Source organism: Protomyctophum bolini (assembly GCF_963924005.1).
Source record: "Protomyctophum bolini genome assembly, chromosome: 6".
NCBI lineage: Eukaryota > Metazoa > Chordata > Actinopteri > Myctophiformes > Myctophidae > Protomyctophum > Protomyctophum bolini.
In genome coordinates this window covers 10978345-11002120 of record NC_137867.1, presented here as the reverse complement: position 1 = coordinate 11002120, position 23776 = coordinate 10978345, and the positions used below count along the sequence as shown (strand labels likewise).

The window sequence follows — 23776 nt, the reverse complement described above, 5'->3', positions numbered from 1 at the left end:
CCCTCGTCACAAGTACAGGTGCAAGTTCAGAGATTCCAGATTTCCATGCAGCCATTCTTTGCGATTTGATTTACAATGAATATATTTTAGAAAAATGATACATGTGACGTCATGGTAATGTCACCATGACTCAATGCAGCTACGGCCAAATATGGAGTGTGTTGTCTAACATCAATGGGTTCAGCAAACAAATCAGTCGGCATATATCGATGATTGGATATATACTTTTTCAGAAAAAGAAGTAAAACATATCAAAAATGTTTGGAACATTTTTGAACAATTTTGAAAAAATGTAATAAAAAATAACATAAAAGATCATCTGGGGGGGTTACCTGTCACGAAACCTTTTCAGATGGGGGTCCGTGAGACTGCGGGCCAAATACATATCATTTTGGGGGTCCTTGAATCTTGGACATGGAAAAAAGCAGTGCTCTATACATACCTTCAGCCTGTACTCCAGCTTCATCATGGAGCAGTTGAAGAAGGTGGGATGCATTGTGGGAGGAGCGCTGAGGACCCTGGACACCGTGAGGCTGCTGGCCGCGGGGACGCTGTCCCCCGTCCCGAACTGGACGCCGACGGTGTGCACCGTCCTCTCCGAGCCGGACACAAATGTCTGCTTCTCACACAGGTGGAACACGGGCGTCACGGCGGACGTGGACTCGTTCAGAACCTCCGCCGTCACCTCCATGGACTCACCTTTTATACAAAAGGTACTTCAACTTCAAAGAACTTTATTTTTCCTTTCGGAAACTTCTTTTGTGCAGTGGTAAAGACAACAGAGATCACAGTACACACAAACACAGATACTATATAAAAGATCATAAAAAAACGACTTTTTAAGAGGAACTACTTAAAAGCATAATATATTAAAAATCTGTTCTATAAGTACTAATAATTAAAAATCTAAATATTTACTGTATGCAACCTATGAGTTCACTATAGTCCATCAGGTGGAAAGGGGGGGGGGGGTTGTTTGTTAGGGATTCCAACGAGGAGGGCTGGGGGGGGGTTCAGCCTAGGTGTTCAAGAGTCTGATGGAGATGGGCACAAAGCTAGCTGAGCCCCTTTTAGTGAGTTTTGATGCTCTGTATCGCCGGCCTGAGGGCATTAGTTGGTAGTGGTTATGGAGGGTGTGTGTGTTGTCCTCAACTATTTGAGAGGCCTTCTTTATTGTCCGTTTTTTATGGATGCTGCTGAGTGACTCCTGGTATAGTGTACTTTTTCATGTTAAGTATGTCCATTATAATTATATTACATTGTATCAACGAGGCTAAGTGGCTACATATGTGCTTTACATGAAACATGGAAGGAAAATGCAATGTTTAAAAGTTTAAAAGTATACACAATATTAAAGGTCATTTGAATGCAATGCAAAAGCCAAAGACGTAATGCAAAATGCAAAAGCCGTAAATGAAAAAGTGCAGAATAAATTAAACTCTTGAATATGGTTTACCTGACAGCAACGATGTATCATGTTGTATAGTGTGATGCATATCATGTTATCGAGTGATATTTATGTTCCTATCATGGCAGCAAATATGTGGCCATAGCAGATCTATACCTTGTGTTAAGCCCATCTTCTCAGAGGTGACATTCAGAGTGACTTTCCCACATCCATAGAACGAGATTCTGGTTCCGTACTGAGGTTCCTGCAGGAGACACGATGGAAAGGCTGTCAGTACATCACATAACTCTTCCCACTTCGGGGCCCCTTCCCTGTACTGCTTCCTTCAGGTGTTACTGATGATACTAATTGATACTTAATACGGTTCCATTTAGTGTACAGGGCTTCTCAAACCAAGGACCCCCTCTCAGAGTTACACACCCGTACGGGGCCGTACTCAATACATCCTTCACCTGTGAAGGATGTATTGAAATGACCCAGAAGTTATGTGTGCATAGGTAATGGCTGATTCATACTCTATTTTACCGCTGTAGTGCCGAAATGATTTCGGCTCGTCAGAAATTTTCAGTAGCACCGAAGACGGTACCCCCGAACCTCAAATGACGTCACATTGTAGGCTCTACAGAGCCGAACGGACTTTTATTCGGTTCTAAAATAGGAGTATGAATCGCGCCTAAGAGGTTAAACTTTGTATTAAGGTTGTGCAAGGGATAATTGGCGGCCAGCCGGTCATTGTTGAGAAATAAGATTTCTCCCTAAAAGTTTTATTAGGACTTATTACACGGCTACTTAATAGAAAGTTTTATATAAAGTTTTTGAGCTGGGCGGACAGTCGCCTCGGAAAACAAGGAAGTGTTGATCAAATAGAATACATTTTCAGTTAGGCCTACTCCTTTCAAATGTTTTCAAAAACATTCTTGAGAGCAATGTGTAAATGACATTGTGTGTTTGTTTGTTTGTTTGTTTGCATGGCTCTTATATGTTGGATACAGCACCAAATTGAGTCTTTGCTAAAAAATAACACACCACTGAATTCAGTGATTGACCAATCAGAATCACGCATTTAACCAAGCCAATAATGCATTATAACCACAGTTATAATGCATTATAATGCACTTATAACTCCTTTAATGTAGCTGTAATGTGCTGTTCCACTGAGTTTATAATGCATGACCATCACTTAAATATATATTATAAATGTCATTATAATTAAGGTCTCATACTTATACACATTTATAACGAGCCATAAGTTCACTACAATGCATTATAAATGCATATGTAGATCCGACCAAGTAAAGTGATACCAAAAAAAGCATACCTTCAATCCTATGATGATCATTTCTGACTTGGACACAAACGGAAACTCTGCCTTTGTCAAGAAGGGGAAGTGTGTCTTGGCTTTGTGCACCAACCAAATGGACTGGGTCATCTTGGCTCGCAGGCTGTATGCAATCCTGCCCCATTTACCCTCGTAGGAGGAAGGCATATCTCTGTGAGCGTGAACATATCCAAGTCAGTGTTGATTGTTTCGACTAAAACTATGACGAAAAATATAAACGCATACCTACAACAGATGATGACTAAAACTATTCACTAAATATGCTGACAATTTTGTCAACAAATAAAAACACTAAAATGTTAGAACCGTATAACTAAAAGACAAGTCATTTTATGTTTGGTTGCACTTGGTTGTTGCTCTGAAACTAGATTGTAGATTGGTTATTTTCAGCATGCAACCAAGTGTAAAATCAGGCATTACAACGCCATTAGATTAAAGCATTTCAGATGACAAGAAATATGAAAACTTTTTCCAAATCGAAAATCGAAATCAGCACTACTGTATTCAAAGGAACACACACCTTTCTGGAATTTCAAAGGTGAATGAAAGGACACTTTTCCCCGGGCCAATGATTACAGAGCCTGAAAAAAAGACATTAAGGAGAAACACACACACACACACACACACACACACACACACACACACACACACACACACACACACGCACGCACACACACACACGCACGCGCACACACACACACACACACACACACACACACACACACACACACACACACACACACACGCGCTGTATGATGACTGGAGGGTGGATTGGAGGAGTGGCTTAGTGTCTGGAGACACCTGGGCCTCATTTTTCAATCAACCAGCCACCAGTATAAAAGGCTGGGAGAAGCTCCTCGTCAGTCTTGCCATCCGTCACCTGTGCTGCTGAACCCAGTCTGTAGCTAGGGTAGTGTCTGTAGGCTGTGTGCCTTACCTGCTTAGTTTGAGGTTTTCTTTATTTACTGTGTGTTTAGAGAACAGACCAACCTAGTAAGCATTGTACACAAACCGCTGTCAAAGTATCACAAACCCCTTTCTTGTGTTAAATGAACTCAAGGGAACTGGGTTTTTTTTAAGGCTCAACAAAGACTAACACCAAAGAGAGATGTTTATCCACCATTGGGGTAAACCTATAGAATAAACTCGATACTGAACTTAAATTGAGCAACTTCCATACGAATATTTAAAAGATCCTATAAAGCATAAGTAACTGATAAATATATAGAATCACTATTGTTTAAAATGTGTGTATCCTCCTCGTGTACATGCGAGCATACGTGTGTATCCTTTACCTAATATATATATATATATATATATATATATAACGTAGAGGGAATAAAAACGGTAGGCCTACTGGGTTTGGTGATTGTCTGAATCCCTTTGTGTTTGTTCACGTACTAATAGAGCGACGTTGAGAGCTGTTTCAGCGTATTGTAAGTCAATTATCAATTCCCAAACAATAGAGCAATTATTTTCGATTTCTTGTCCAGTGTCCACCTTTGGAGTTACATCATGGCAAGGTAACTACACAACCCAAACCTCTCAAGTAGGCCTATTGAATAATGTCCTGCAAGTAAAGTGAAAGTACCTCAACATTGTACTCAAGTACAAGTATTTGAGTAAATGTACTTTCCACAAATTGGCAATTACCATCTCCTTTATCTTGGAGTAGAATGTGTTCAAAGTAGAAGTATTTCTTCTTTGTGTGGTTGAGGACGGCGGGGGGTGGTGCCCCCTCTGGCGACGGCCACTTCACCTCCACCTTTCCTTTGGCTTTGACCAACAAACACTGAACTTTGACCTCCTTGCCGGTGACCACGACCACCCTTCCGGTGAGGCGGTCCCCGGGAGAGAACGTCCCTCTGTCATTCACCTTGTTGTCACAAAAAGTACAGTTAGCAGTTAATCTAACCAATGCATTTGATCCATTATTTAAGTCCATCAGGGCTCTATACTGGTGTATTTTCAGTTTTCTGTTATCGTGGGGAAAGCTCCATGCATGTGGGGGCTCATTGTGGGGGAAGGTTTCTTTTAAACCTTTCAAAAATGATATGTTTGGCCACTGACCCCCATCTCAAAATATTTGGTTCCCAGAGGCAAAGATTTGAGTTTCAAACTTTCGCTGTGAAAAAATAAGGATCGAGGAGAGCAGAAAATAGCAGATCTACAAGCTCGTAGCATCTGCTATTTTACAATAGCTAAAGTAGGCCTATAAGGTTAAAAGCTAAAGCGACACAGATGTGTTCCAGGTCTTAATGGTTAACACCACCAAAGTGTAGTAAAACACTAAAAGATACTAAATTAAAAAGGATAACACAAACAATTCTGGTCATATTATGTATATTCAATTAATCAACAGGGCATAGAATAGCAATTCTATATATTTATAGAGGAGAAAAAGGCGTCAGTGTATGACCCATCATTTCAGTTATTGGATTTGTTGATAATTATAAAGTGTGTATATCGTCTGTCGGGTGGAAACCTTGTATGTCCAAAACGGTTACTTGTCATATTCTCAAAATGCTTTGCACAATGTGGCAAACACAAGAGGTTTCTGCGCCGACAGAAACTATTATACATTTAGAAACACGCTTCTTGATAAATCGAACAAAGTCATCACTAAATCGCTACAACTTGTCCCTACCTTGTCGTACTCCACAGAGAAATGCTTCACTGTCATGATGAACCAATGCAGAACGCTCTCTCTGTATCACATAGAGTTCTCTATACTATGAGGTAGTTCAGTTGTCACCCACGGCTTCGAATCCAAAACGGTTCCAAATGAAACCATCCAGTATGAGAGACTATACATAATAGGTTTTTGTGTCTGTTCTGGAATGAACGAGGATGCCGATGAGGATGGCATGCTCTGGACCTGCGCGTGTGTGTGTGTGTGTGCGTGTGTGTGAGATCTTAGCGCAGGTGTCTCGTTCACATTGGTAACCCGAGAGCAGACGGTTACCAGACACTGGGCCCACGACCCGCAGCATGGTCCACAATATGAGCCCCGTCGCTGTCGGGTGGAAACCTCATATGTACAAAACTGTGACTTTTCAGGCAGTGGTGGAAAGATTATACTCACATGTTTTACTTAAATAAAGGTACCAATCCTGCAATGTAGAAATGCTCTATTACAAGTAAAAATCTGAAATGTACAAAAGTATTGGCATCAAAAAGTACCAAAAGTAGAAGTACTCATTGTATATTTTGTAAGTTTTCAGTCAGATAACTCACGAATAGATTTAACTACTATTTATTATAGAATGAGAATACAAGTGTGCATATAATATTTTATCTTGGCGTTCGGCTCTGCTACATTTTTCTCCCTGCTCGACACAATCAAACACCATCATTAAACATTAACACTTTGATGGCTTTAAATTGTTTAATCAAATGATCGACTCTGCTTAATTTGTTTCATGTGTTTAATTCGCCGTATTTTAATAATTAAAAAGAAACTGCGGCTTTGTCGCGCGCCTGGTGACGAGGCCGTCACGTTATGATGACGAAACCGGAAATCAACCCATGCTCTGGGCTGAAATTGAGCCCAATACAAGTGAACGAGGGGGTAGAGACAATCTTGGCTCGCTTTGCTCTTCGTCTGTGACCCGGATCAAGGAAGTGGCTTTTTGTCGGCTCAATAACAAATGCTGGGAGTGTTTTTTCACGGATCAAAAGCGCAAATACTTTGGCATATGCTGCAAAGGTAATAAAACAATCTCGGCAGCGTAGAATATTTGATTAAATAGCGGGGAATGCGGGTTACGCAGTAGTCCTGTTAAGAGCAGGGAGATAGATAAAAAAGAAAACCCATGGGGAACATAAATAATAGCCCACCGGTGGTGCTGGGGTGGTGGTGCAGAAGGAAGGCGGGAAGAGCATGCAATCTAGTGAGCTTAAGTATAGCCCGCCCAATTGGTCAGCTGACTGCCACATCAGCGAGTGGGTCTTGCACACACAGAATACACCCACATAGTAATGCAGCATATTAACTGTTAGGCACTGGACTCTCGTCCGGTTCTGGCAGACCGGTAGTGTGTGTGTGTGTGTAAACTGGGTGGTGTGTGATAATCCATCTGAATTATTCCTGTGGTACGGCGGCGATCGACGGGCCCGGGAGAACAATAATAACGGGACACTCGGACAGTATCTCGCCACGGGTTCACAATTTATTATACACATACAGAATCATATATAGCTTTGGATCCACATGTCCTCATGACGTGGCACCGAGACATAACAATAACAATCGGCTAGCAGCAAGTTGACCTTGCTCTCTGCTCCAGTGGCTAACTAGAAAGTCTGTTAGTACACAGCATAGGCACTCAGATCATATCATGTTGTATACTACAACATTAACCCCTTGAGTATGTATGCGCCCTTGAGCACATGAAACCCCTCGAGTATATCTGACTGAACTAACTCTGCAAGCTATACACATAATTTAAATAACCAAGATGCAGTCATGGCAGTGGAGTACAAATACCTCAAACTTGTACTTATAGTACAGTAGGCTTACTTAAGTAAATGTACTTAGTTACTTTCCACCACTGCTCATTTTACAGTATGTCCAAAACTGTGACTTTTCAGGTCATGAAAAAACTAACCAAACAACAACAACAACAACAATAATCTTTATTTATAAAAAATAATAGCAGATCCACAAGTTCACAATGTGAGGCCTGGGAATATAGTAGCCTACATTTGTTGACCTAGCATATAAATTTTACTTTGTACAGTATAGTTACAATGCACATAGGCTATACACATTTTGTATATATAGTTTAGAGTAGACTGATTCTACCTGATGGCCCTAGATTACTGAGGCACTACACTGTCTCTACTCTCTATACTCCCAATGTATGAATGAATGGACCATTGTAACGCGCTTTGAATAGCCAAGTAGCCAAATCTTATGGACACATTTGTCGGAGTACGATTTTTCCACTGACTTTACATTCCCCTCAGTACTTGTATGCTTCCAGGGCCTTTGAAGAAGACCAGTCGTTCATATTTGGGAGGACCACGATGGGTAGTTTAATCTCTGGGTCCTTGGCGAGCGCCACGTCCAGGATAACCTGAAGGGAATTATAATTACAACGATTAATTTTCATTCATAAATTAGGGGTGCAATGTGTCACGATCCAACCGGTAGGCCTATCAATATGTAAACAACAAAGTAATTCTATTGGTGACTTGTAATCGATGTAAAATGTTAATTGTTTAGCCATTTTGAAACTTCATTGGAGCGCCAACTCAAGTTCCAGACAGACAGACAGACAGACAGACAGACAGACAGACAGACAGACAGACAGACAGACAGACAGACAGACGTACCTTCAGTCTGTACTCCAGCTTGATAATCTTGCAGTTCAAGATGGAGGGAGGCAGCTCTGTCGGGAGACAGAAGGTCTTGCACACGGTCCTCCTGCTCGACTTATCAACGGGCTCGTCCTTGTCCTTCAGGATGGTCGACGTTCGGCACTTCCTCTTCTGGCCGTAAATACCTTTGCCGAAGTAGCTCTTCTTCTCGTACAGCTCAAACTTCGGCTTGACGCTGCGCGTGGAGCTGTTCACCACCTCCACCGTCACGCTCAGGGACTCTCCTGTCGGAGCGGAGGAGAGAGAATGGCAACACGTCAGTGTTTCTCAAACACACGCACGTGACTCTAAAGGGCCTTGCAAACGTGAAGCGGGGAACGCAGGCATAATATGTTACCATACCTATCCCTATACCTAGGCAAAATATTCAAAATGTCATCATGCTTTATCTAGCTTGTGATGTGTCAAACTATAGGTCACTAAGGTCATGATGCTGAATCCATTCCAAGCATTAGTTTTGTAAAAAAATAAAAACATTGGGCTTAAAACGGCCATGCCCACTTGCCCAAATGTACCGTTTTTAGCCCAATGAGTGTTTGTTTTTTTCAAAACTAATGCCTGGAATGGATTCAGCATCATGAAAACCCCCTAGTTTGACACATCACATGCTAGATAAAGCATGATTACATTTTGAATATTCTGCCTTCTATAGGTTGTAATTCTGCACATATTATGCCAATTATGAAAATTGCCTAACATTTGCAAGTTAGCATCCAGCAGTTTCTACATGCTGGAGACCCATACTAAACATTTCTAACATAAAACCTTGGTGTACTCACCATGTCCGGGTTCACAATGGGGCTCTAAGGGCTGGCTACTAGACTAATTTGCTGTCACCTAGTGGTGATAAGAGTAAAACGGCTAGGACTTTTTGATTGATTGATTGATTGATTGATTGAATACTTTAACAGTTTGCAAACATAATAATATTGATAATATTTCAAAGGCACGGTGGTACAGATTTATACAAATTAATGCTAAAAGTATAACCCAGATCAAATTGTGCACATTTTGCAAACCTTACCTTGCAGGTATCCCATCTTCTCAGTGAATACGTTCATAGATACGTTTCCAGATGCAAAGAAAACAACGTCTTTGTCCTTACTGCCGTACTGCTGCTCCTGAAATGACACGCCACACTCAGTATGATTATATTATATATACTGCAGTGTCACACAGAAGCATCAAACGTATCTAGATCTACAAGCTTGACATTATGCAGCTTATCGCTCTTGAATCCTGAAAAGTAACAGTTTCTGTCGAGGTTTCCACCCGACAATGCACTATGTATTTGAAAGTATACGGCTTCCCCACCACTGACCATGAGTCCAGGCAGGGCCATGTCTGCTTTGGAGACAAAGGTGAACTGGGTTTTGTCCTTGCTCGGAATCTTCATGGATCTGCTCAGCTTGGCCTGCAGGGAATGGACCACCTTGCCTGTGTGTGTCTTGAAGGTGGACGGCAAACTCCTGCACACAAACGTCACACAGCAGAGCAAAATGCATAAAGTAACCATGTCTTCTATGATCTATGTCCGTGGTACTGACAATGTGGTCCAAGTTGGTCATTGAGGGGGTTCCTAACAAAACAAATGTCACAACTATACCATTATTGTATACATTACTATTTTTTAATCCATTTGGACAATTTGGAAAACAAATTGTCTCCTGGCAGAAACTGTTTTCAAATGGGGGTCTCGGCAGCCAAATGCATAATTATGTCTGCAGGTCCTTAAGAAAACTATACCTGTCAGGGATCTGGAAGGTGAAAGGAAACACATGGCGGCCTGGTCCAATCTCCTGGGGATCTGTAAACAAAGTCACATGGTTATTGTGAATGTATTTCTCGGTTCAATTTTTGTCTCTGCATTGTTATAATTTTTTTGCATGCATATTTGCACCGGGTATCTTGATCGCCACTGTGACAGATACATACGGTGCACAAGTTTGGTATGCATTTGGCAACAGACCCCTGTAACTCTGAGTGTACACAAATTGTCCATTAATTTGGTTCAGTTTGTGGAAAGTTATGCGTCAGTTTGTGGAAAGTTAAGGGTCAGTGGTCCCACGCATACCAAAATGGGGGTCCTAAGCTTGAAATGAAACAAAAAGTTTACACACACACACACACACACACACACACACACACACACACACACACACACACACACACACACACACACACACACACACACACACGTAAAACTGGTGCTCTGGGATTTCAATGGAAAACATGGAAAACATGTTTTTCTTCTTATTACCTGCCAGAATGGAGCGTTCCACCTTGTAATACTTCTCTTTATCGTGATAATGCACGGTGTTGTTCTGTCCATGATACTCAGACCAATACACTGATGCTTTGCCCTTGGCGGTGAAGGTCAGCGACTGGACCTTGGTTTGACCCGACGTCACCACGATGATTCTGCCTGTCATCGCCACAGTTTTTAGAGTTAAATATAACTTTGAGGAACAAAACAACATTTCTTAACTGAAATAAAACATGGCTTAAGGAAACTAACTGAAATTGTAGTGTGTTTACAAAATGTACATGTACAATGAAATGTACAATGTTTTGGGTGGATATGCAATTTTATCTTCCGAATCTTAAACTAGATTTAGAAATAGAATAGCAAAAATAGGCGATCCACAAGCTCACAATGTGATGCGTTGTGAGCTTTTAGATCAGCTTTTTTTTTGTTGCTTCCCCTGACCTTTTTTTCACCCCTGACCAATACAAATAAAATACATTATAGCAGACCCCAATTACAATAAAAACAAATGCAAAACTATACAACAATCTTGCCTGTTATTGAATCTCCGTTGGTGAAGATGTTTCGATCATTGAGAGCATCATATTCGATGGTGAATTTATTGATGGTCATGTCTGCTTTAACTCTGATCAGTGCTCTGAAGAAACAGACTGCCTTCAGTTTATCTGCAGCTATCTGTGAAGGAATGAGCAAAGACAGGAACCAAAAAGAAACAAACTGGTTTCAGCCCCTCCCCTAACCCATTTATCATACAACTACAGCTGTGGGTGTGGCTTCAGTTCAGGTGGATCACCACCCACCAGGCAAACCAGCCATACTTAATGAACTGTTGTTGGGCGTGTTTTGTGAAAATAAATCACGGCACTCCACCCATTCTGACTTGAGATCAGATTAAAAAAAAAGTCTTCTACATCCTGACAGTTTTCATTCTGACCTGCAGATCAGATTCTAAAAATGTCTTCTATGTCAGTCGCTCTTCGATTTTTCCAAAATAGCAGACCTACAAGCTCATAGCGCGCCACCGAGTGTCGCGCTATGAGCTTGTAGATCTGCTATTTTTCAATAGCTAAAGCACGACATGATGCTAACACCAAAATGGGTTCCCGCCCAAAATGGGCCCACATTTTGGCCATTTGACAAGCTCACAATGTGTTCTGTTATTTTCAAAAGATTTTTAAACATTTGAAAACTTGAAATGAGACATTCTGAGAGTACTTTTACTTACTTTAAGTACATTTCGATGCCAATACCTTTGTGCTTTTACTCTATTAGCTTGGATTCCCCATCGATAATGTAACTGGTAGACGGGTTTCTGACATGTCCACAGCCCTCCTCTGAAACGCAGAAAGAGTAGAAAAAAATAATATGAAGATACATTAATTGGGTGAAGTCGACCTTTAAGTTGTCGATTTATTTGTATGGGCCAATAACTTATACCTATATCTATAATGTTCTTGCAATTATTAGGTTAAATAATAATATAGTCAGAATGTGGGCCATTAATGTAACATTAATGTAACCATCTAAATTTAGATTTTTGGACTGATCATGCACTTTAATAACAAATTCAATTTGGGCATATGATGACATTAGAAATTGCTACCATATGGGCATAAAGGGTCAAGACAGATACATAAAATATTGCATTTCCTATTCGTTAAGGATGCTATAGGCCTAAGCACGCAGGCAACTTGTATGGTTTAAGTAAAGTGACGGGTGTAGGGACACCTAATGTATAATCCTGCTGAGACATAATATATTCTTATGGTGATAGTATAGTTAGTAGGTTGACTTTGGTCTGATCAAGTCCAACTACACTTGGCTTGGTCAGTCGTATATTCAGAGGACCACTACCAGTTGACCTGTAGTAAGTCTCATGGTCGGGGGGGTAGGACCAAGTCTCATGGGATTTGGGATTTGTTTATAAACATTTTGGTATTTGTTTATAAACATTTGTGATTTGTTTATAAACATTTGTGATTTGTTTATAAACATTTGTGATTTGTTTATAAACATTTTGGGATTTGTTTATAAACATTTGGGATTTGTTTACAAACATTTGGGATTTGTTTATAAACATTTGGGATTTGTAAGTCTCATGGGGGGGGTAGGACCACTTCCAGTTGACCTGTAGTAAGTCTCATGGTCGGGGGGGTAGGACCAAGTCTCATGGGATTTGGTATTTGTTTATAAACATTTTGGTATTTGTTTATAAACATTTGTGATTTGTTTATAAACATTTGTGATTTGTTTATAAACATTTTGGGATTTGTTTATAAACATTTGGGATTTGTTTACAAACATTTGGGATTTGTTTATAAACATTTGGGATTTGTAAGTCTCATGGGGGGGGGGGGGGGGGGGGTAGGACCACTCAGGGCCGGTTCTAGGCATAGGCGAACTAGGCGGTCGCCTAGGGCCTCAACCACTGAGGGGGCCTCGTCACAGGGAGAAGATTTTTTTTTCATGTATCCCTTACATGGGCTACTGGCCACATGTGGCCCCCACCTAGCTTCTTAATTTTGATAGTGCACCAGATTGAAGCATTTTCATGGCAAATTTACAATTTTTATCCGGCGTGGCAAAGCAGGAGGGGGGGGGCCTCTGTATAATATGTTGCCTAGGGCCTCAAAAGGCCTAGATACGGTACTTCAGAGAAGTGTTCAATCTCCCCCAAAATAACCCACTCCAAGTGCTGCTATAGTCTTCTCCCCAAAAGGTGCCCAATCTGCCGGAATACCTATAGCCTGGCATTGTGAATGAATCCCATGTGATCAGTCTGTCAAAGCCAGGCTACGGAATACCAAGCACTATAGCTGAGGCAGGAAAACAAAAAATAAATGACTAATGACTCACTTGAGTGAGGCTGTAGTGTGAGTGAGTCAGTGAGTGAGTGAGTGAGTGAGTGAGTGAGTGAGTGAGTGCGTGAGTGCATGAGTGAGTGAGTGAATGCCAGACATCGCAGACTGTGCCCACTTTTCCCACAATGGGCACTACACTACCCAAGATCAACAGTGGGGGGCAGCAACAATACGTCAACCTGGCGTCTAGTCTGACAGAATAACTCAGAAGAAGAAGAGGATCATACCCGCAATGCAGTGTTTTGTTTGTGTTCTGAACCAAAGATGGTAGATTTTTATTCTTAAATAAACTTCTGTACGAGAGAAACAGTGTAATTTATAATTCTACAGTGAGTGACACTTCAGCTCCTCGCAACGTCTTCTGGACGTGTCGCTTTATCAGAGGTGGTGAATGGTGGTGTGAAAACAACGTGGTTGTTGATGTTGACTGACTGCTTAGCAACTACAGAACGTGTCGCGTTTAAAAAGTGTATCGTCGTTAATCAGCAGGATTAGCTGAAACACAAACCGCGGTGAGGTAGCCTACAGGTAAAGATGAACAAATTCATGTTGTGTTTCATATCCATTAGTCTTCATGAATCATAATTTGAGACAGTTACTTATACTCGTTAGATTGTAATTCAATGTGATCATAAACACATTACAACTGCAGCAGCAGCAGACAGCAGTTGCCTTTGCCTACACATGTTTGTTGATTATGCCACTGTATTGTTTTGTTTTTACTAGTTACTAATACTATAGCATTACAGTGGTCTCCAGCATTACATCTCCATAATCACTGATGGTGCAAATTTATTAGCCTATATTTCACTTCATTAACTTGTAAATTAGATTTTTACTTTGCATTTTTACTTTTACTTTGTTAATTTGAATGTCAAGTGAAGTCATTGAATGAAAAAAAAAAACTGTCTGTCTGTCTGTCTGTCTGTCTGTCTGTCTGTCTGTCTGTCCTTTTCTTTAGTGATAGGCCTAGTGTGTATTATATTGTGTACTGTACTTCCAAGTTGTTATCATAAGGTAGAAAAGTCAGGAATTGCTTAAATTAGTAGCATCAACTATATAGGCCTACTGCATATAATTATAGTTGTCAGTTTTCCTAATGTTAATTACTTGCTCATCAAATTATAATCCAGTTTGATGTAAAACATGTAATCCACAATGGTTACATTTGATCACCCTTTATGTCATTTATAAAGTATATAGCCTATGTATACATAAGTATCATGCCCCAGTGCACTGTTCACCATAAAGAACACAATTAAGTCTTATAATAACTCAAACGTTCAGATTAACGTTCAATTAAGTGACCATGCCATAGGCCTACACAGCACCCCAATGGTGTCACCCCTTTTCCATCTCATCCCACTACTCTACTATAGCTAGCTGTAAATAACAAACATAATTCATGTTGGTGATTATATAAAAGGTATTATCATTTTAATGTATCATTGTTAAGTTCACTCTGTAATATCCACAGGCATATTAGCATGCTGATGCCATTACAAAACATGGGCTATACATGGAAGAAATGTGTTTAATAAAACGAAATTAACTGCTATAGAAGGTCTTAAATTAACTTAATTGCAGTCACCGTCTCTGTGTCATGTTATTCTTTCTAAATTTTACAGAGTATAGAGATCGACTACTATACAATCAAATAAATCTATACAAGATCATTTCAGATTTCAGAGAGGGAGGGAAATACTAAATTAACTGTTGACTACTTTAAAAAATTGCGGGGGCGAGTTGGTAAAGGGGCGAGTCGTTTGGTATCCATGGAAACAAGACCATAGGGCTTTTAAATTGTGTTATCCTTTTGGCATCATTGTAAAGTTGTACCACTGTACTATTTGTAAACTGTTAATAAAGTAATCAATAAATCAAAGTGCTTTGCTGATGCATTCTTTTCATTTTTCAAGTGAAGAAGGTTGTTTATTTACTATTGGCTTTTTATAAAGGTAGTGTAAGTGATATTTGCAGTGTTAACACGTTTAAAACGTTTAACATTTAAAAAGTTTAAATCAATATTTTCTGATAGTAATCATTGCTATAGACTTTTTGTTCAATAACAGGGGTCTCAAAAAGTTCAAATTTTGTCTGCTCATTTATTTATGTCATCACTTACAATACCACTTGTTCAGTCTGTATCCTGACTGCGTTCTCTATCCTGATTGGATAAAATTGGTATCCCAGTTTCAGTTTCTGAAAATGCATTTTCTGTTTAATTAAAAGCTGGAGAGACATGGAGACTCCTGTTACAGAACAAACAATATAGCAAATATTAGCAATTAGTACTTTCACAATATGTGCTGTGAAGCAGTAACTTGCCAAGTTGAAAAGTGAGGTAATCCTTCATTATTGTCTGTTATTGTTGAAGTTGAGTGTAAGAGGTGTTTCTCTTCTCAATTAATCCCAATTAACTCCTGGGTCTTAATCTCGCCCCTCCTGCTTAATTGTTTAATTACAGACTCTGTGGAGTCCAGACTACCGATGCAGATGAACTCTCCACATCTATCCAGACCCGTTTCAGTGAAACAGGAGGAACCTGAAGGCCAGCCACACCTCAGTGAGTTTCACGGTCTCTTTTTTCTTTCCTTTTAGCTAAAATGTGTTTAGTCTCACATACACTTAGGTCACATTCTCACCTAATACTTCGGTAGACTCGAATGCGTATGGGCGGGGATTTTGGGATTCTTGCATATTTAATTGGCTGCGGTTTGCCTTCACACTTTATCAATGTGTTCCATTCATAAACTAGCCTACACAGTGAAATCTATGGTAATAAAATTACACTCATAACGTGCATGTGTCGTGCCGTCTGGGGGACCCCCCCCTCTCTCTCTCTTTCTCTCTCTCTCTCTACGCAAGCAGCCACACAATGTTCTTTTGGGCATGGAGGCACAGCGCTGCATGAGTGCACTGATATAACTCCCCAGTCCCCACACAGTGACAGCACTGCATGTTTACGGCACGCACAGACAGACAGACAGACAGACAGACAGAATATTCTGTAGGCTATAATAGGCTACACTGCAGTGTTTTTATGTGTTTTCTTAAGCAATTGATTAATGTACACGTCCTCATTTCGATCAGGGCTTCAGACAGTCTCCTCATTCGACCACGTCTATCCACAGTAACGGGACATCTTTGCGCTGCGTAAAATATGTGTTCAGCTCCTCACCCGCCACATTGTTTGCTTCATTTCCTTTATTTACTGCGGATTGCATTCACACCTGCACCGAATCGTAGTCAAGTGCGATTGGAAGCGAAGCGAAACCCCCGTTTTTGGACGGAGTAAAATGCGGTTCTTTGCTGCGCATTAGGATTCGAATGAGCCTTCACACCTGCCAAACGAAGCGCACTTTCTGAAAATGTGCAGCAGGATTCGTTTTAATCGCAGCAAAGCTCTCTGGTGAGAATGTGACCTTATAAACAGTTAAAGGTGCTGTAAGTAATATTTTTTGGTCAAAACAAAAATCTTAAAGTTAAAGCTATAGGCAAGGCAAGTGTATTTTACATTTGAACAACAATTTCACTTTAATGTGCTTTACATAAAACATTAAGCAAAATAATTACATTATAAAAGGACATTAGCAATATAGCATACAGTTCAAAATAAAAGTAAAAAATCAAACGGACAAATAAGAACGTAAAAATACGTTAGCGGCCCTTTTCTTATTAATGATCTTTCAATGTCTGACTCATAAATGAATCATCTGACGATGTGGTAACAAAGGTTGATCAAGCTTTTGCTGTGGTATATCCCCTCACTGGAATGACTTACCGACTTGGGGGGGGGGGGGGGGGGTCTTACTGTCCTTAACCTTTGAACCTGAACATTGGATATATGTCCTTTAAATTCATTACACGGGGCGCTCATGACGACTGGGCTCGTCTTAAGGCGTTTGATATCGCTATAAGAGAGCCCCACTGTGTTTCATCTTTGGAATCGCTCCAGTTGCTACGGACGCTTGCTATAAGGCCTCGCTAGCACTGCTTCTGTTTCTCCGTAGCCATTAGCCTCTGTATTAGGTGCGGCCTTTGCACGCTCTTTTCTCGGAAAATACTGCGCTGTCCTTGGATTTGAACAAATCACCGATGTTCGGAGGTCATTTGTGATTACTCCGGTGATCGCAAAATCGTCAAAACCGGACGTGCATCATACGAAAACCAAAAATGCTGAGTTAGTCGATGCCTTGAAAATTATTTATTGGGCTAAATTAATATACAACACACAGTTGCACTTAAGTTGCAACACATTACACTTAAAACTCCACTAATGAACAGTGAATAAGGAAAGACTGCTTTTATATTTTACGCCCCAGACAAAAAGGAAGAAAATCCAGGACTCTCCGAAACTGGACAAACTGGTCTCGTAATTGAATTGAAGGCACTACTTGCAAGTTGCAACACATAGCGACTATCAGTTTTTTTGTAAAACCTGTGTATTAGCATTATGATGTTTTTTAATATTGCTCACTAAGGTTGGGTGATGTAACAAATATTTCGGCCATTGTGTATTGGATAAGTCCATCGCTGATTTATTTTTATTAGGCAAAAATAATTATCACAGCCGCCAGTGGGAACCCCCTCCTCCCCTTGTAATGGTATGCCCCATTGCCCCAGCAGCATTGGGGAAGTTACTGTACATGTTGTTTACGTCCATCACTGCGGACCCAGTTTAATAATATACAGTAACACCAGAATGCACACTGCTGCGGGGGGGTGGAATTAGTAAAGAAATTAAAGGAAAAGACGAGGAGTGGGCACCAGCCATGGCAGTGATGTTAGCCTGTCTAATTCAACTTCATTGCATCTCCGCCTGTAATCTATCTTATTTTGTTATTGACAACGTGGACGTGCAGTCACGCTCTTACCCTGACACCGGCGCGGCAAAAGCAGGCAGATCTACAAGCTCTCAACGCGTCGCGAACAGCACTGCAAAAGCAGGCAGATCTACAAGCTCTCAACACGCCACAGATGCGTTGCATTGAGAGCTTGTAGATCAGCCTTTTTTTTCAACCCGCTGTGAGCTGTTCTCATATTGCTTTTATGGCACGAATATATCGTCCATCGGCGACGATGGGCGATAGGAAATATTTCACTATATTTCACCTCATGTAAAATTGTGTTGTTTTTGTACGTTGTGATCATACTGTCCTTGCAAAAGAGAGCATGTTCTCAATGGACTTCCCTGATGAAATAAGCTCAATACAACATTTTTTTTAGGAATCCAGTATTCACCATTATCTTATTTTTCTGCTCCTAGACATCCGGCACATGGTTGTGTGTAAAGATGAGGTTTCTCCTGAACAGGAGGAACCAGAGCCTCTACAGATTAAAGAGGAACAGGAAGAGATATTTCAAAGACCAGTGGAGGCTGATGGGTCATGGTTGACATTACTAGCAGTGAAACGTGAAGATGATCATGAGGATAATACTGAAGAAGACATCGCTTCACACTGCTCTAAAGTTGAAGTTGAACTTGAGTCTGACACTGAAGTCACTCAAGACAGTGATGATTGGGGGGAGTCCACTGAAGGCGGTGACGGTGACCGGTGCGACAGGAGTTTCAGTGAGTCACGTCCCCTGAAGACACACCAGTGTGTCGACACTAGAGATAAACCTTTCCACTGTAAACATTGTGACAAGAGTTTCAGTATCTCATTTCTCTTGAAGAGACACCAGGGTGTCCACACTGGAGAAAAACCTTTCCACTGTGAACATTGTGACAAGTGTTTCAGGTTGTCAACTCACCTGAAGGAACACCGGCGTATCCACACTGGAGAAAAGCTTTTCCACTGTGAACACTGTGACAAGAGTTTCAGTCAGTCAGGTAACCTGAAGAATCACCAGCATGTCCACACTGGAGAAAAACCTTTCCACTGTGAACATTGTGACAAGAGTTTCAGTCGCTCAGGTCACCTAAAGGAACACCAGCATGTCCACACTGGAGAAAAGCTTTTCCACTGTGAACACTGTGACAAGAGTTTCAGTCGCTCAGGTCACCTAAAGGAACACCGGCGTGTCCACACTGGAGAAAAGCCTTTCCACTGTGAACACTGTGACGAGAGTTTCGGTCGATCCAATGAGCTGAAGACACACCACCAACGTGTCCACATTGGAGAAAAGCCTTTCCACTGTGAACACTGTGACAAGAGCTTTGGTCGATCAAATGAGCTGAAGACACACGAGCGTGTCCACACTGGAGAAAGACCTTTCCACTGTAAAAACTGTGACAAGAGTTTCAGTCAATCAAGTAATCTGAAGACACACCAGCGTATCCACGCTGGGGGAAAACAATACTGATGTCCCCAGTGTAGCAAGGGTTTCAGGTTGGGTGCCGTGTCATTAGTCAGAAGGTTCATTTTTCCGAAATTATTATCCCTATCTCTAAACCTAACCGTCGTCATGAAAGGGGGCAGGACTGCGACGCTCTATAGACACCATGGGGTGTCCACATTAGATGTAACCAATGTAAGAATAAGTTCACTAGGTTCTAAGAAGCACCAGAATGTTCACACTACACTGGGGGAAAAAAGGATAAACATTGTGACATGAGCTTCAGTCAGTTACTTATTTTGAAAAGACATCAGAGTATTGGGTAAAAACTTTACAATTTAAATAATTAAACGTCTGTTTGTACATGTAGGTATGTATGTTTGTACTTAGGACTCGTCCTTTGGAGATATTCCACAGGTCTTCTTTCTCATTAATTAAAATCCTTAATTAACACTTTTGCCGCCATTGATCTACAATTCTATGCCAATTAAGATAAGATCTTTATTTCTCACTGTATGAAACATACAATGAAATTTCGTGTAGTGCAACCATAACACACAGGAGTATCAACAGATACTCCTATAGTTTGCAACTGTGTTCAGCTCCTCACCCGCCACATTGTTTGCTTAATTTCCTATATTTACTGCGGATTGCATTCACACCTGCACCGAATCGTAATCAAGTGCGATTGGAAGCGAAGCGAAACCCCCGTTTTTGCTCGGAGTAAAATGCGGTTCTTTGATACGCATTAGGATTCGAATGAGCCTTCACACCTGCCAAACAAAGTGCACTTTCTGAAAATGCACAGCAGGATTCGTTTTAATCGCAGAAAAGCTCTCTGGTGTGAATGTGACCTCAGGTACGCTTCAAGGTTGGTATAAGGTCAATAACGGGTCTAAAGGATTTAGAACAGCAGTTGTAATAGACATTAGTTAGTAGCAGTGCTTGCGCACTCTGCTTGCGCACAAGTAGAGCTGTGTCATGGACAGGCCACAGGAGGAGACGATAATGCTGTAATTTGGACCAGTCTGAAAATAGAATGGCAGCTTTAAACAGTACAGTGAATCTCTAGACAAGGGCAGTTTGCTCTGTCAGTTTTTGAGTTTATTTCTTGTCTTCATACACTGACTACACACAATAATGATAATAATAATAACTGTTAAATACTGGAATGAAAGTGTTTACTGTACAACCAAAATTAAATCAAACAAAACTAAAAAGTTTAAAAAAAGAAAGAAAAGAAAGACAATGCATGCCTTCAAAGACAGCAAATCCTCTCTCAAATAACAAATAAACAAAGTAACCAGGATGGCAATAAATATATACACACCTCTTTTAAACATCTCTGTACTTAAGGCATACTCTAATTGCAAAAAAGAATTACTGATAAGTGTGTGTGTGTGTGTGTGAGAGAGAGAGAGAGAGAGAGAGAGAGAGAGAGAGAGAGAATGAAAGACAGAGAGAGAGAGAGAGTATAATAGTGCAACGTGTTAGAATTCTTTCTGACTTCCAATTTCTTAGTAGAAAACCAAAGGAAAACAACGCTTCAAATCTTATGACGGCATTGGATTGTGTGTGTGTGTGTGTGTGTGTGTGTGTGTGTGTGTGTGTGTGTGTGTGTGTGTGTGTGTGCGTGCATGCGTGCGTGCGTGTGAGATGAGATAAATGTATAAGTGTAAGAGAGAGACAGATCTATAGAGAAAGTGAGACAGGAACGACAGAAAAAGAGAGAGAAGGCGAGCAGAGGAGAGCTGGTTCGTACTAAGCCGTTGTGTGTGTGTGTGTGTGTGTGTGTGTGTGTGTGTGTGTGTGTGTGTTTGTTCTCACATGTTGTCTTTGTGTGATGTGGTGCATGAGGTCCTGTAGAGGAGAGAGAGAGTGTGTGTCATAATGGGAGGTTCATGAGGTCCAGTGGAACTCTTACTATAATCATAACATGTCATGTAACCTATACAGTTAATATTCAGACATGCTCCGTTTTGGCTCACAACACCACAGTTTCGTTTTGGAAATACTCTACCTCCACTCCCCTACAATCATACCAAACATAAATAGTAATAAGAAATAATAATAACACAACTTAAGACAAGCAGAATTAAGACTAGCACAACATCCAAATCAGCAGCAGTTATGATCATATTTCTAAAAGGGGGCCTATTATGCTCATTCATTTGCAGTGAAGATTATTAATACTTTACTTTGGTTCTCCCCGCTAGAATAGCTTAATTTGCCTGATTAATAGCGTCGTCATTCGTTTATTCATCATGGAACTTTGGCTGAACAATAAAGACAAGTATAACGGGTCCCCTTTTCGTCTTTAGGGGCATCAAAGTCACTTTTGAGCATCAACTGACATTTTGTTGTGTATATGCGGGCTGTCCGACATGTTCTGTTCCACTAGTGGTTCTCAGCCTGGGTACCCCCGGGGGTCCAGCAATATATGAGTTAAATAGCATCACCTAAAAGTTGCACTATGTAACTTTCCGAATTCCTCCTCTACCCCGGATTTTAACCCGGCTTCCTGTGCAAGTGCAGAATGTTTTACCATTGAGCTAATAGAGCCTGCCTGCTTGCTCAGGGGATGAATTTAATCTTGACCATCAGATCCCGTGTCAATTGGTGAGACATGACCTTTGACTTTATCTAAATGTCTCAATAGAAGAGCAGGGAGACAATACAACCATCCCAATTGTATAAGTTACATAACATTGCATCCATTAAAAGGAGTCACATAGTGCGGCTTTAACCACATGTGCATTGTGCATTGACTACATTTTGATAAATAACTAATCTACAAGTGAACTTGATTCTACAAGTTAACTTGTAGATATTAACAATCTAGGGGAAAAAGTGTGGGGTTCCCCATGGCACACAATATTTTCAGATTGGGGGGGGGTGGTCCATGCAATATCAATTTGGAAAGTTTGAGAACCACTGTGTTACACCACATCATCCAGGAGTAGGGCAATGGTGGATGAGACCCCCACCCACCCCAACCCCCCTACAACCAACACCTCCTCCCCCATCCATGGGCCTTAAAACACAATTGCACTTCCTGCCATAGGAGGAAACCACATTACTGTAAACATCCCTCAAGGTTATTTTCATAATTATACCATAATTATGGATGGGACGATAATCGCTAATTATCGTTCATCGTGATAAAACACGACACAATAATCATATCGCAGAGATTTAAATGTATCTGGAAATTGTCCTCCGTCGCACACTAGGATGAATTAGCTTTTGTTGAGCTGCAAATTCAGTACCACTTAAACCCTCTGTACTTGATAAAAACAGATCTGTAGAGAGCACATTTGGTACGCTCATATTTCACTCTACACAAATCGATTAGCCAAAAACAATCTACAAGCTCACAAGCTTGTACATCGTCTCTTTTTTGCCAAACGTTCTGCCCAGAATAGTGATGCTGGTTAACAAAAGGGGCATTTAAAGTTTTAAGCATATTTTGATTATCGCGATAATATCGTTAATCGTCCCATCCCTAACCATAATACACTTTCTAGATTGACATGGAGTTTTGTTGATTATAAAGTAGTTAGTGTAAGTGATATCCTTTGGTTAAAACTAAAGGTTTTTAGTTAAAAGGTCAAAGCACTATATTCTGAGAGTAATCATTGCTATATTGTGTATCCTGTGTTCCGTTTTGTAAAGAACTGGAGAGACATGACGACTCCTGTTACTGAACAAACCCTCCATCTACAGCAACACATACTGAATATATTATTATTATTAAACACTTAAATCAACCACAGAAAATGTCCCTACCTTTAAAGGTAGTTCGTGTAAGTGATATTTTTTGGTCTTTTCTTGTGTGAAAAGTGTAAAGCTCTATGCGAGCATTATTGTTGCTATAGTGTTTGTTTAATGGGGGGTCTGTCCCGTCTCTTAGTCTCCAGCTCTTTAATAAACAGTCAATCAGGCATTTAAATGCTTAACCCATTCTGTTACGCTTTAGCAGGCTGTTGAAAAATAGCAGATCTACAAGCTCATAGCGTGCCACCGAGTGGCGCACTATACGAGCTTGTAGGTCTGCTATTTTTGAAAGATCCTGAAAATGAGGCACAAATGTGGAATATAATTATATTCTTTCAGAACGTTTTTAACTCAAATGTTTGCTTCTGGGGAAGTCCCTGGAACAACATATTTTCAGATGTAGGGGGGTCGGCAGCCAAATACATAAATTTTTGGGGGTCCTTGACATGAAAATG

The 23776-nt window shown here is 40.6% G+C and overlaps 2 protein-coding genes across 2 annotated transcripts; both read right to left on the bottom strand.

The window, feature by feature from the left end:
• Positions 1-130: 130 nt before the first annotated feature.
• Positions 131-5430, bottom strand: LOC308316893 (arrestin domain-containing protein 3-like; the record flags this gene model as incomplete). The annotated part of the gene is made up of 7 exons (XM_080765679.1): positions 131-139; positions 443-699; positions 1565-1652; positions 2727-2898; positions 3685-3712; positions 4401-4623; positions 5395-5430. The coding sequence occupies 7 exons, from the start codon at positions 5428-5430 to the stop codon at positions 131-133; spliced, it is 813 nt and encodes a 270-aa protein (XP_080621805.1).
• A 1681-nt stretch (positions 5431-7111) lies between these two features.
• LOC308316892 (arrestin domain-containing protein 3-like) lies at positions 7112-10564 on the bottom strand (the record flags this gene model as incomplete). The annotated part of the gene is made up of 6 exons (XM_080765678.1): positions 7112-7828; positions 8088-8356; positions 9157-9253; positions 9454-9601; positions 9879-9939; positions 10393-10564. 6 exons carry the CDS (start codon positions 10562-10564, stop codon positions 7715-7717), a joined length of 861 nt encoding a protein of 286 aa, XP_080621804.1. The 3' UTR covers positions 7112-7714.
• Positions 10565-23776: the final 13212 nt, after the last annotated feature.